General features: G+C 40.5%; 1 protein-coding gene across 2 annotated transcripts in view; it reads right to left on the reverse strand.

Annotated features, from left to right (window-relative positions):
- The window catches only part of LACTB (lactamase beta), a 33,720-nt gene extending 21,351 nt beyond the window's left edge, over positions 1–12,369 (reverse strand). Inside the window, exons 1-5 of one of the 2 annotated variants that reach the window (XM_073303586.1) lie at positions 12,013–12,369; positions 10,653–10,719; positions 6,979–7,169; positions 6,248–6,605; positions 3,548–3,713 (exon numbers count right to left, since the gene is read on the reverse strand). In XM_073303586.1, the coding sequence (XP_073159687.1) occupies positions 3,548–3,713; positions 6,248–6,605; positions 6,979–7,169; positions 10,653–10,719; positions 12,013–12,369 (1,139 nt within the window). Of the gene's footprint in view, positions 1–3,547; positions 3,714–6,247; positions 6,606–6,978; positions 7,170–10,334; positions 10,578–10,652; positions 10,720–12,012 lie in introns of those variants that run through there. The other variant, XM_073303587.1, reaches the window with a different exon arrangement.
- Positions 12,370–14,176: the final 1,807 nt, after the last annotated feature.

The raw sequence follows: 14,176 nt of genomic DNA on the forward strand, positions 1-14,176 counted from the left end.
CTCAGCAACTGGCAAGATCAGCCCATTATAACTACATTCATGATCGCAGCGGCTCACTGAGTTACAGTTAATTTGCCACTACTATACTGACGCTTAGCCAAGCACATCTTTTAGGAAAGAACTTGCTTTATATTTTACTACACCTTGAGAACCGATGGAAGTTACTTAAGCAAGTGAAATAAGTGAGTTTCCCAAGAACAGATAAATTGGCCATGCAGTGTGACCAATTTCCTTAACACATTATTTTCTCCTCCTCCATCAAAGCAATGAAATACATTAGGAAAAATAATGTAATTTTCATAAACTGAGCAATAGGAGCATTGCCACATACACATACAACCACCAGCTGCTGATGTGATTATGGTTATTATCTATATTATTTTATCACTGTCTGCAATTTGTTCTAATGTGCATTTGTAAAGGGGCTGCAAAATTCAGATCACAATATTGTAAATTAAAAAAACAAACAACTAATGTCTGAAGCAGTAATACCAATACACTAGTCCATGTATACACATTTAAATTAAGGATGTAATGAACTTTTATAAATCTTGAACTTGAATTACTTATCTTTTCATAGGAGTACTATTTCCACTGCTTTAGAGTTAACAAAAAAAAAGTTAACTTGAATAACCATTCTCCATTAAGAACACAAAGTATTTTTTCCAACACAGGAAATCTGAAAGCTGGATATCAAACGCAGATACCCATGAGGTTTTTCTATAATCTGCTCATGATACTCAGTTAGAAACCTCGTCCCGTGCCAAAATTTAACAGCTGAGTCAACAAACCTCAAGTTCAGTGCTTGTGGGTGATTTTTGTAACTAGGTAACTCAGTAAAATAAGATTGGTGAGGGAAGCAGCAAGAACGACGCTAACCCATTAAATACGAACTCATACAAATTCCTCCTTAACGTTCTTGAAAGCTACCAAAATGGCAAACTATTAAAAGGTTCTTTTAGATATGGATATTTATAAGTGTTCTGGTGCTCTCATTGGCATTTAAAGAGTCTAATTTATAAATAACTCTGGAATAGTATAGGAAGATTATACAATTACTGTTCTATGAAACATTTTGGAACAGTAGCACATTGTGGTGTCTGCATACTTTAAAATTAAACCCCTCAATTTTTTTTTTTCAGTTTAAGCAATACTGTAATCAAAGATTTTGTAAACTTAAATCCATAAGTATTTTCTCAACTATAATGGATTTTGAGTCTAAAAAGAAATTTATTTTCTTTATAACTGTTGTTCAAGTTCTATGAACATACTCTCCCCTCAGTGCATATAACTGAAGCCTGATAAAGAACTTGAAATCATTCTTTATGATGTGTAGGTTCAAGTGACATAGGCAGATTAAAGAAGATTTCAAATAAATGAAAGAAGATGAGATTCAAGAAATCTCCTAACGTACATTTTTGGAGAGCAATTAAAATGAACGATTAAAGAAATAGATGCAACTATCTCCACTATAACAAGATTTTATTGTTTCTACTCTTATTATAGAAATAATTGTAGCAGTATTTTGGGGGTTATTATATCCTTATTTTCCCTTCACTTCCTCACCCAACTGAACTAAACAAATGTGAATTTCAGAATTCCTACCTCTCCCTTCTTAAAATATATACTCTCACAATAGGAAACAAGTGTGATCAATCCTTAAACATTAGGACTTGAAAATAAATTTGAACTTATGGAATCAATATCGTAATACTAGGGCAGCAATTAATCACAGTTAACTCACGTGATTAACTCAAAAAAATTAACTGCAATAAAAATTAATTGCAGTTTTAATCGCACTGTTAAACAATAGAATACCAATTGAAATTTATTCAATATTTTTGATGTTTTTCTACATTTTCAAATATATTGATTTCAATTACAACACAGAATACAAAGTGTACAGTGCTCACTTTATATTATTTTTATCAAATATTTGCACTGTAAAAAATGATAAAACAGTATTTTTCAATTCACCTCATACAAGGACCGTAGTGCAATCTCCACCGTGAAAGCGCAACTTACAAATGTAGACTTTGTTACATAACTGCACTAAAACAATGTAAAACTTGAGAGCCTACAAGTCCACTCCGTCCTACGTCCTGTGCAGCCAATCGTTAAGAGAAACAAGTTTGTTTACATTTATGGGAGATAATGCTTCTTATTTACAATGTCACCTGAAAGTGAGACCAGATATTCGCATGACACTTTTGTAGCTGGCATTGCAAGGTATTTATGTGCCAGATAAGCTAAACATTTGTGTGCCCTTTCATGCTTTGGCCACCATTCCAGAGGACATGCTTCCATATTGATGACACTCATTTAAAAAAAAAAAAGTGTTAATTAAATTTGTGACTGAACTCCTTGGGGGAGAATTGTATGTCTCCTGCTCAGTGTTGTACCCGCATTCTGCCATATATTCCATGTTATAGCAGTCTCGGATGATGACCCAGCACATGCTGTTTGTTTTAAGAACACTTTCACAGCAGATTTGACAAAACGCAAAGAAGGTACCAATGTGAGATTTCTAACGATAGCTACAGCACTCGACCCACGGTTTAAGACTCTGAAGTGCCTTCCAAAATCTGAGAGTGATGTGGTGTGGGGCATGCTTTCAGATGTCTTAAAAGACCAACACTCCGATGCGAGAACTACAGAACCCAAACTACCAAAAAAGAAAATCAACTTTCTGCTGGTGACATCTGAGTCAGAAGATGAAAATGAACATGCATTGGTCTGCTCTGCTTTGGATCGTTATCGAGCAGAACCCATCATCAGCATGAATGCATGTCCTCTGGAATGGTGGTTGAAGCATGCAGGGAGAGATGAATCTTTAGTGCATCTGGCACATAAATATCTTGCAACGCCGGCTAAAACTGTGCCATGCGAAAGCCTGTTCTCACTTTAAGGGGATATTGTAAACAAGAAGCAGGCAGCATTATCTCCTGCAAATGTAAACAAACTTGTTTGTCTGAGCGACTGGCTGAAAAAGAAGTAGGACTGAATGGACTTGTAGGCTCTAAAGTTTTACATGATTTGTTAGTGCAGGGTTTTTGTTTTGTTTTTTTGTTTGTTTGGGTTTTTGTTTGTTTGTTTTTTGTTTTTGTTTTGTTTTTGTTTTTTTACACACAACTCTACATTTGTAAGTTCAACTTTCATGATAAAAAGATTGCACTACAGTACTTGTATGAAGTGAATTGAAAAATACTATTTTTTACAGTGAAAATATTTATAATAAAAAATAAATATAAAGTGAGCACTGTACACTTTGTATTCTGTGTTGTAATTGAAATCAATATATTTGAAATAGTGGAAAACATCCAAAAATATTTATATAAATGGAATTCTATTAACAGCGCGATTAATCACAATTAATTTTTCTAAATCGCCCTACATAATGCCATTTTTCTAGCCATACGATTAAGAATTTTAAACAAATCATTTCATCTTTGAATTAGCTTTTAAAAACACACATTAATTAACAGTGAAGAACTTGAGCAAGCAGTTGCCAGCATAGGAATAAGGGTGCAATTTCATTCTCATTTACCTTGCTCTATTGTATATCATTGATTCATTGTCATCCAAGACAGTTGCCAGCAAATCCAAGTCACGAAACATTTTCAGCATGTAGTCTGTAAATTTACATCCTGAAGCTCTCTCCACCACAGCACTCAGAAGGGTAAAGCCATAAGTTGAATACAAAAACTGGCTTCCTTGGGGGGGGGGGGGGGGGGGGGGGGGGAGGGGAGGAATGGAAGGAGAGAATGAGACAGGTTATTTACATACCACTTGAATGAAAAGTTTAATGTTTCCATCTGTGATCTTTTCCTATGAAGTTTCCTATTCAACAAAAAGTTTTTACACAGGGATCTGTATGTAACTTTGTCAGAACACACTTATTCTCAATACATCTTATACCATCACACTGTATCAATATTAGCTTCTCCACAGTGTAATCAGAAACATACAGAATTAAAAATTATTATTCTCTTTTCTATGTTAACTCTACACAGAAATATAGCATCAGCCAAATTCTACTCATGTGATTAGGAAGACCTGCATTTATTTTGTTCTTTTTAATAGCTACTATTCAAATACCCATACTCACCAGAAGACAAACTAATAAATAAGATGTAAGTATGTAACAGTGACAGATAAAACTTTAAGGGTAAAAATAAGGTAAATTCGATTAAAAGCCATTCATGGCACTGAATAGTCAACCAAGGAAGTCTTATTTAATCTATGTTAAAATTTAAAAAATAAATAAAGACCCAGAACATAACCATAGAAATTGATATAGTGGATATAGACAAAGGTCTAGTTACTCCACTATCCTGTCTCCAACACCACATGCCTCACAGGTATGTGTAAGAAACCCAGAGTAGGCAGATGTAGAGCAATCTGACCCCCATGTTAGGTCTCCTCCTAATCTCTGTTAGAGACTGGCAAAGCCCTGAAAGCATGAGGTTTAATGTCATTAATCTTGTGGAAAGGTTAATTCTGGATAGTCTTATTATCCATATAAACAGAAAAATTAAAAAAATAATTGGATAAGTTCTTGGCCTCAAGGACTGTGGCAATGAATTCCACTGTTTAGTTACACATTGTGTGAAAAAGTATTTCCTTCTATTGGTTTTGAATTTCCCACTCTTGAAATTTTATTCAGTGTACCCTTTTTCTTGTGTTATGAAATGGGCAGAGAAGTTCCCGATCTACCCTCCCTATATTGTTTGTTATTGTTTATACTTTTGTCCCCTCTTATTCATCTTCTTTCTAAAATAAACAATCCCAATCTTTTCTATCTTGTTTAATATGAGAGTTTTTCCACACCCTTTATCATTCTTAGTGCTTTTTTCTGAATCCCTCCAGTTCTGCAATATCCTTTTAGAAATGTGGTGACCACCACTACACACAGTATTCTAGATAAGGCCACACCATTGATTTATATAGAGGAATTATAATATTTCAACAACCCTTTCTCCTTATGCAACCTAACATTTTGTTTACCTTTTTGACTGCAGCAACACGTTGAGCAAAAGTTTTCACAGTGCCATCTACAATGATGCCCAAGTCCTTGTCTTAAATTGATACAACTTATAGGGTTCTAAACTAACTGTATGAGTAGTTTAATTTTCTCACTTCAATCGGCATTACTGTGCGTTTATCAGCACTGAATTTCATTTGCCATTATGTTGCTTGTTCACCTAGCCTGTTTAAGACTCTGAAGTTCCTCACTGTTCTCTCTGGCCTTGACTACCCTAACTTTGTTATCTTCAAATTTTGCTACCTCACTACTCAATCTCCATTTCCATATAATTTAAATAATTATAAAAAACACCTCAAAATCTAGTAAGAATTTGTGAATCGCTCTGTAATTAGCCTTTGGCGATTTGAAAATTTAGTATTTAATTTTCCTTGTTTTCTGTTTCTTAACCAGTTCTTGATCCATTGATTAAACAACTTGTTTGGTTGCTTACCTACCCTAAAAAAACTCATGTTGTTGAATGAAGAAGAGGCAAGAGAGCCAAAGAAAACTTCAATTAAGAAAAAAGACTTTTGGGAAAAGATTGATTTGACTGATCTTACAAGGTCTCCATGTTGAAATTCAATCAAAAGGTCATGTGTCTGTTACAGTGAGTCAGCTAACAAATTTACAATATACCTTAACCTTTGTAATTCAATAGGCAAATTTTGCAGCATATGGAACTATTCTGAAAGAACTCACTTGAATCTATTTCTACCCACTCTCCAGGACTCTTTATATTCCATCTAAGGGCTTGTCTACACAATTTTTCTACCTCTTTATCAGTCTACAAACTGATAGTTAAGTCTGTGCAACTCCTAGTGTGAATGTACTTATACTAGTAGAAGGTGTGCTTATAATCAGTACAGTTTATTTCTGAAACTATGAAAAATAAGCTATACTGAGATAAGCACCTTTAGAGCGATATAACTGCATACATACCGGGGGTTGCACCAATGTAACTATATTCAGTAAGTTTCCCAATTTTATTTTTTTTTAAATCCTTTGCAGGGCATATTTAAAGTGACCAGGTAGTTAGAACATGGTTTGAACACTCCCTTTTGAGGCTCTCATTGGATAACAGGAAAATGAATCTTCTGGTTTAGTCTCAGTAAAGTCTCAATCCCACATAATGTATCAGACAAACTACAATCTGATGTATACTAAAAATCTAGAACTTAAAGAAAAAATATTAACTTTTGATCAAACAGAATAGAAACTCACCTGGTTTAAAGAATAAAGGATCATTTTTAAATATTTTCAATGACTCAATCACATTTTCAAATTTTTCTTTCAAATAATACTCTTCATGTTCAAATTCCTTTGTTCTCTTGACAGGTTTTAAATTTTGGCCTTTAGCTTCACCATCCTGTTCTGACTTAGCTTCAGCAAAGTCATTTTTTTCAGTGTCTTTATCTTCTTTTTCTTTCAGTTCCTTCTCCTGGTTAGATTTTTTTACATCTTGCATTAGTTTAAGGGCTTTATTGGCCTTTTCCTTCTGTTCCTTTACTTTTGTAATATCTTTCTCATAGTGACGAATTCCACTTAAATGTGACACTAACAATCTCGTAGTAATGGTGACCTAGTTTAAAAGAAGAATATTAAGTGCATGCTTGCTTAACGAAAGATACTATACAAAGTGAACTTTTATTTCCGCAATTTATATATTTGGTATGTTAAGAAAAAAAGAAGACATAAGAATTCCTCGCCATTCTTCTATTGTAAAGCCAGTGAGAAAAAATATTTAAATATTAGTCTGAAGATACAAAATTTCCAACATTCCTTTTTTTCAGTAGCATGTATTGCTTCCTGCCCCTACTTCTTTTAACTTATGTGTGGTGCACAACATGCATAAAGCTGTGTGCACTTGAAGCATGTAGGTGGATAGTGAAGGTATGGGACAGACATGAAACTCAGACAACCAACAATGGTTACAGAACAAATTGTCCCATTACCTTTTCACCTTCATATTCTTTTTCTGGAAACTCAGGAACATATTTCTGCACTGGAGCATCTAAATCGAGTTTTCCTTCTTCCCACAGTTTAGCAACAGCCATCATTGTAAGACACTTGCTAATACTCGCAATTCGCATAATTGACTCTGGTTTACAGATTACACGGTTCTCTACATCAGCATAACCCAGACCTTTAGGAAGAGTAAAAGGTCACTGTTAGCGGGTTTACATATATAGAGAAAATTCTTTGAGATTTTACAATGTTCACAAACTTAAGAAGTTTACCAGAATTCTCCAGAACACTCTGCATCTAAGTAAAACAAAGGCATGAAAGGTGCTATTTTCAAAAGTGCTCAGTGTTGGCCTAACTCTGCTCCCATTGACATCAACAACAGTGATTTCAATGGGAACAGAGTCAGGCCATTGAAGAGTGTTTTTGAAAATACATCCTACATTACCCCTTTGAATCACTCTGACTTGTGACAACATGAAACTTAAAACTAATGTAGCTTAGTGAAAAATTAAAATTATATCTTAAGGGCAGACAAGCTTGTCCCTCTCACCAACAGAAGTTGGTCCCATAATAGATATTACCTCACCCACCTGGTCTCTAATATTCTAGGACCCATACTGTTAAAACTATACTGCATACATCCTTAAGGGCAAACATTCAGTGGAAAAAACCCTCAGAAACCATAACCTAGACTGTCAATCAAGTTAAGCGCCCCACATTCATAAATCCATATCTTAATTCTTTAAAAGAGCTACTGTGAATTACTCCTTTCAAAATACAATGTAACTTCTATACAGAGAAAATAAGATCAGTTAAAAACAGGAAATTTACATACAACCGTACAGCATTTAACTCAATTAATAAAGTTTAACTCCATAGTGGTTTAATAAATTATTTTTAACCTCTTCAGATATAGACTTAAAGAGGGCTTACATCAGAAATGAAGAAAATTCAGTAGTCTCCATCCAGTATATTGGTCCTATATCTTAGAACTACTGCATAGTAGTGTGCAATTCCACAGAGATAAGCTCAGTAGTGGACTCACCAGAGTGTTATATTTTAATCTGCACTACACTGGTTAAGTTGTATATGGAATGTTGCAGTGCACTATTGGTTTATTTCTGATCTAGATACAGCACACTTGCAAAGACCAGTTTTATTATCTGTATGTGTCTATGTACGTAAGTGGAACACAGTCCCCTAACACGCTGCAGTCTAGTGATGAGATTCTCATAAAGCAGTAAAACTTGCCAAAACACAAGGAAAGGGAGAAATCAGATTGACTAGTCTATATTGTCCAAGTCCTCTCCTCTAAAGAAAGCTGAAACCCAGATGTTTATGTTGTGCTACTGAGAGCAGCTGCTGCACCCCTCCCCATTCAACTGTCTGCAAAAGTAGCACATCCAAGTCTAAAATCACTGTGATCAGATTGGCAAGAAAGTAAATTGGGCAGAATTTTTACAGAAGACACAGGTTTTGTTATTTTCCATGTTTTTCCCCTTCAACCTCATGACTTCATTTTAAGATAATGGTGCTCACCTCTGCCCTGTGGATGAAGGTGTGGGAAGAATCTACCACAACCTGCACCCCTTTATGATATTATTGTTTATTATTTGTATTACCACAGTGCCTAGGAACACCAATCATGGAGCAGGACTCAACTGTGGTAGGTACTGAGAGTTCTACCACTACCTAATATCTTTCCATGTCTCCAGAAGGAAGATTCTGCTGAAGCAGCAGAGAAGCATCAACTCCTCCTTCTTGGGTCAGCTGGTGGCACTGACAGTTTCTCTTAACAACACTGCTGCAAAACCTTCTGAATTCAAAAGCATAATCTGAGGAAATTTTGTTTTGTGGCAGAATTTTCACATGCCACATTTAAAAAAACCCACCAAACACACACTCCTGTGGCAGCAAAAGGCACATGAAAAATGGAAATCAGCTTTTTGAAGGAATACCTGAAGATTCTGCCACAAACTGGCTTACAATGGCAAGTCTATTACAATCTTGCTAATGAGCCTTTCAGGGACTCTATAATTGAATTTTAGCAAAACGCATTACTGTTTGTTTCTGTTATCTTAGTTGCCTGAAACAAACATCAAAATGTTTTTGGAAAGATAAGTAAGTAGGGTCAATAAAGATCAATAAATAAGTCTTCATTGGAGTTCTGTTCAGACCTATCTAGACATGTCTTTTCAGGGAGATCTACATAAGCTGCAAAATAATTTATGACTATTGAAAGGATTACAGCTGTCAAATCTCAACATGTTCCCAAAGGAAGACTAATCACCACTCCACTAGTATATGAAATATCACTGAATTGGAACCACTCAAATTTATTCTGACCATTATGTAGATTCTCAAAGAAAGATTATGTCTAGTATATAATTGTAAACTAACAGTTGTTTCTCAAGCAAAAACAATCAATTTGATATCTGTAGATATCAACTATTTTATTTCCACCAGCAGCTGCATAAATATGATGTAGTTCTGTCCAAAAGAGTACCTAGCAGAGTGAAGAAGAACATTGGGGCGGGGGGGGGGGGGGGAGGATGTATGGCAGAATGATTGTGCACAGCAGGTATTCACTTAGACGTAGATCAGGAGAGAGTCCAAGGAAATATTCTCTTTTTTTAATTAGAATATCCACCCTCTTTCATGAGTCTCCCATACTGCCTACTGGGGGGAAAAGCTCTTCTGTAAAACATTTGCAGAAAGAGTTTGGGAAAGACTTTATTAAGCAAACTTAATTTAAGCCACGTTCAGCCTAACTCAACAGAGCGAGTACCAAGATAAGTTTGGATTGCTAGTTATCACTTATTACAGCTAAAATCACTTATGACTGACAACAGCAAATTTCCTCAAAATTAGTTACAATGCAAGATATACCTATGTAAGCACGATTAAAGTACATTACCTCCCTTTGGTAAGTCTCATTAAAGTCAGGCATTTTGAGCCAGTTTATAGTCAAGACCACCTTCTTAAGCCTCATATTAAAGCATTTCTTTTGACACCACTCACCTTTTAGGAATTACCCTATCCCATTTTAGATCACTATTCAACTGTGCACATACTGTAATGCCTTCAGAGTGTGAAACTTGTTCCCCTCCCAGTAGTAGTATAGGCTTTTTCCTCCACACTTGTCAACATGCTTTATAAACAATCCCCCAAAAGGGTTTTTCAATTACAACCACTACTATCTTCTCCAGAGATACTTTATTCTTCCCTTTACTTGGACCTCTCTCCCATTTTATAGATTTTAAGGCCACAGGAACTATTATTATTTCTTGTTGTCTGTAGTTTTTAGGGCAGAGTTTATAATACAGGCAGTCCTCAGACTTACAACACAATTGGTTCCTGAGAATCGCGTCATAAGTCGAAAACGTCTGAACTCGAATCCCATAGGAACGCTGTGGGATCGAGCGTCGAAAAGTCAAAACCAACATCAAAGTTGGAATGGGATGTCAATTTACAAACGTCGTAAGTGCAGTTCTGTTGTAACTCGAATGTCAAAAAGTCAAGGACTGCCTGTACTTTTATGATTGTGAAGTTAATGGACAGCACCTGGCACAAACTGAAGAACAATAATTACTTAACATTTGTGACCCAAATGAAAAATTAATTTTAAAGAACATGCAGAACTGAGTTCCTGTATACCAACCTTCTGACCATACTTCCTTTCCATCTACAGAAACTCCAATTACTATGCCTGGGGCTCCCACTTCATCCTGTCACAAAAATACTACAATCATTAAAGGGCTCTGCTGCTTCAGAATTCAAACATACATTCTGCTTTTATGGGATTTAGGATGAGCAGAAAGTACGTGATTATTGAAATTACTTTGTTTAAATACCAATTGGGCTGAGTTTGTACAAATCCTCTTTGAAAAGCTGCATATATATCGTACTGCTGGACAGCTATAATGAGAGTCCAAGGAGTTTAAAGACTAATTTAATACTAACGACACCAACTGCAGATAGGGAACATAACATTTTTCAAACTGAGATGCAATATGTGAGTGATATCACATGACAGTCAACACAGATCATTTCAGTGAGTCTGGGATGTTCTGATTTAAACTATCCCTGAAGCTTCAGTTCCAAATTTTCAGAAGAATCATGACATTCTATTTAGATAGTTCACATGCCTCTATGTTCTCCTCCAGTCCTTCAAATAGTCCCCTGAGTTCACATGTATTCACTACTGAAGTGACTTCTACCACTATGTATGTCAGGCCTGCACTGGTTTAATTAGCCCCTTTAAGGGCAGCCCTTCTTGAAGTAAATGAATTCAGTAACTGAAACGTACTTTCAGACCCTTCTGACAGTTCTTACATACAAGCAATGATGACATCCAGTGATTTACTGTGAAATCCTGATGTGAACAGACCAAATAACACGACAAGGTGTACAGAAGAAAAGTACAGATACATTCCCTGGGCTGGGGAGATATTGCACTAGTCAGGGACCAGACTCCTAAGAGTGCGCTGCCTGTCTGGGGTTGTTCCGCTCTCCTCCCCAGTAACCTAAACACTAATGATTAGGTTTCACAGAGGAAGTTTCTGAAAGTGCTCAGACACACACACAACACTCAGTGAAGCAGTTTAACAAACACTTCAACTTCATAACCACATTTGTCTCAAAGGTCTTCCCCCTGCAAGTGACACCTGAATTCCCACCAGCTGAGTAACGTTACCCGGCGCCAGTCTCGCTCAGTCTGCGCACCAAAGCCCTGCAGGAGCAGCAGGTTTATGATTTCTTTTTGCGCAGCGCCTAGCGCTGGGCCAGGGGCTCCTTCTCCTCGCACCCTACGGTCATTGCAAGGCTCGCTGGGGTGGGGGCGGAAGTGCCAGCAGGCTGCGGGGGTGGGGGCGGAAGGGAAGTAGCAAGAAGCGATTTTAAGACAAGCACCTACAGCTGTGGCCTGGGAAACACGACGCCAAGGGTTCCTCCTCTCCTTCCCCTCCCCCGGCCAAGGACGCCACCCCCCCTCCCCCACAGAGAGACCCTAGCCGCGCCACCTTAATCCTCTGCAGCAGGTCCCTGCTGCTCTCGATGGCCCGGGCGAGGCCCCCGTGAGGCGGCGGCGGCTTCACCTCTCCCGCCGCCTCCTGCCGCGGGTCCCCCTCCTGCTCGCAGCCGGCCGCCACCTTCACCCCCAGGGCGAGGCCCAGACCGACCCCCCAGCCCCAGGCGCCGGCTCCCCGCGGTGGGCACGGGCCGCTCCCCAGGCGCTGCAGCCGCCGCTGCCCCCAGCCCCAAGCGGGGCCCGAGACTCGGCGCAGAGCCCGCGCCAAGCAGTGCATGGCTTCAGCCCGGCCACCGCCAGGCAGGAGCAGCTGCTCCCGAGAGCTCGGCCGGCCAAGCCCCGAGCACATCGAGTGAGGGTGGAGACAGTTGGCTCCAAACCTCTTCTTCTCCTTCTGCCCATCCCCCCGCGCTTCCCTGGCCCCCGTCCTCCCCTGTCAGCCCTCCCCCTCCCGCTCCCGCTCCCGCCTGTGCGTTCTCACCGGCCACAGCCTGGGGGCGGGGCCGGGGCCGGGGCCGGGGCCGCGGGGATGGGCTCGGGCTCTCAAGCTTTCCACACGGCTGCCCCCTTCGCCCTTCCAGAGTCCGGTTTGTCTTGCGTGTCTCAAGTTTCACCTCACCTAAAAACGACTTGCTTACAAAATCCACGGCACAGATACAGAAGTGTCCCAGCCCACTAGTACCGAAAGATCGCTCACCTGCTCAGCTTTACCATAGACCTATAAAACAAATAGGCTGGACTATAGCGTAGTTACATTTCAGTGTGATTCCTGAGCCTTGTCTGAAGCCCCAGCCCCGCCAGCAGGGCTAGGGTTGCCAGGTCTCCAGTTTTTGACCAGAACACCGGGTTGAAAAGGGACCCTGGGGCTCCAGTCAGCACCAATGACCAGGCCACTAAAAGTCCGGCTGCCAGTGCAGCAGGGCTAAGGCAGGCTCCCTGCCTGCCCTGGCTCCGTGCGGCTAACAGAAGCGGCTGGCATGTCCATCTCCTAGGTGCAGGAAGGCCACGGGCTCCACTCACTACCCCCACCCTGAGCAACAGCTCCGCAGCTCCTATTGGCCAGGAACCATGGCCAATGGGAGCCGCTGGGTGGCCCCTATGGGTGCGGGCAGTGCACACACCTTCCTGGCCCCTCTGCCTAGAGCCGGACATGCTGGCTGCTTCCGGGAGCTGCCTGAGGCAAGCAGTTGGAGCTACACCCCACACCTCAAGCCCTTGCCCCAGCCCTGAGCCCCCTCCTGGACCCCAAACTCCTCATTCCCAGCCCCAACCCAAAGCCCACACCCCCAGCCGGAGCCCTCACCCCCTCCTGTACCCCAACCCAGAGTTCCCTACTGCACCCTGAACTCCTCATTTCTGGCCCTACCTCACAGCCCGTACCTCCTCCTGCACCCCAACCCCCTGCCCCTCTCCAGTGAAAGCGAGTGAGGGTAGGGGAGAGCAAGGGGACGGAATGAGCAGGGGCGGGGCCTAGTAGAAGGGGCGAGGCCTTGGGGCTGGGCAAGGGTGGTCCATTTTGTGCTATTAGAAAGTTGGCAACGCTACTGGGGCTGAAGCATGGAACTTTATTTTGTGGTGCTTTGTGGCATGCGGTCCCAGGCAGTTTGCTCTGCTTGCTACCCCCTAGTGCCGGTCCTGCATTTGCAACCCCCTCCTAAACCTGTCCCATGACCCCCCTGGGGGGTCACAACCTCCAGGTTGAGAAACACCGATCTACAGGAGTTGACTACCCCCTGGGAGATCTCTGCGTACCTCCAGGGGTACACGTACCCCTGGTTGAGAACCACTGCTGTAGAAGACCCTGAAGGGGGAAAGCACAGAACAGAAGTGGCTGCCCAGTTATTGGTGGGCAGCCGAGCAGCACATGCCCTATTTTGGTCCATTTATCACTTCACCCTAGTCACAGCACTGATGTCTAAGGCCCCGTCTACACTTACCAGGGATCAACTCTGCTGTGATCGATGCAGCGGGGGGTCTATTTAGTGAGTCTTCTAAATTGACTGCAGAGCGCTCTCTAGTACTCCACCAGAATGAGAGGAGTACAGTAAGTCGATGGGAGAGTGTCTTCTGTGGAAGTAGCATGGTGTAGACATCGCAGTAAGTCTACCTAAGCTACGTTGACTCCAGCTATGTTATTCAGGTAGCTGGAGTGGCAT

The sequence above is a fragment of the Lepidochelys kempii genome, chromosome 10 (genome assembly GCF_965140285.1).
Source record: "Lepidochelys kempii isolate rLepKem1 chromosome 10, rLepKem1.hap1, whole genome shotgun sequence".
In the NCBI taxonomy this organism is placed as follows: Eukaryota; Metazoa; Chordata; order Testudines; family Cheloniidae; genus Lepidochelys; species Lepidochelys kempii.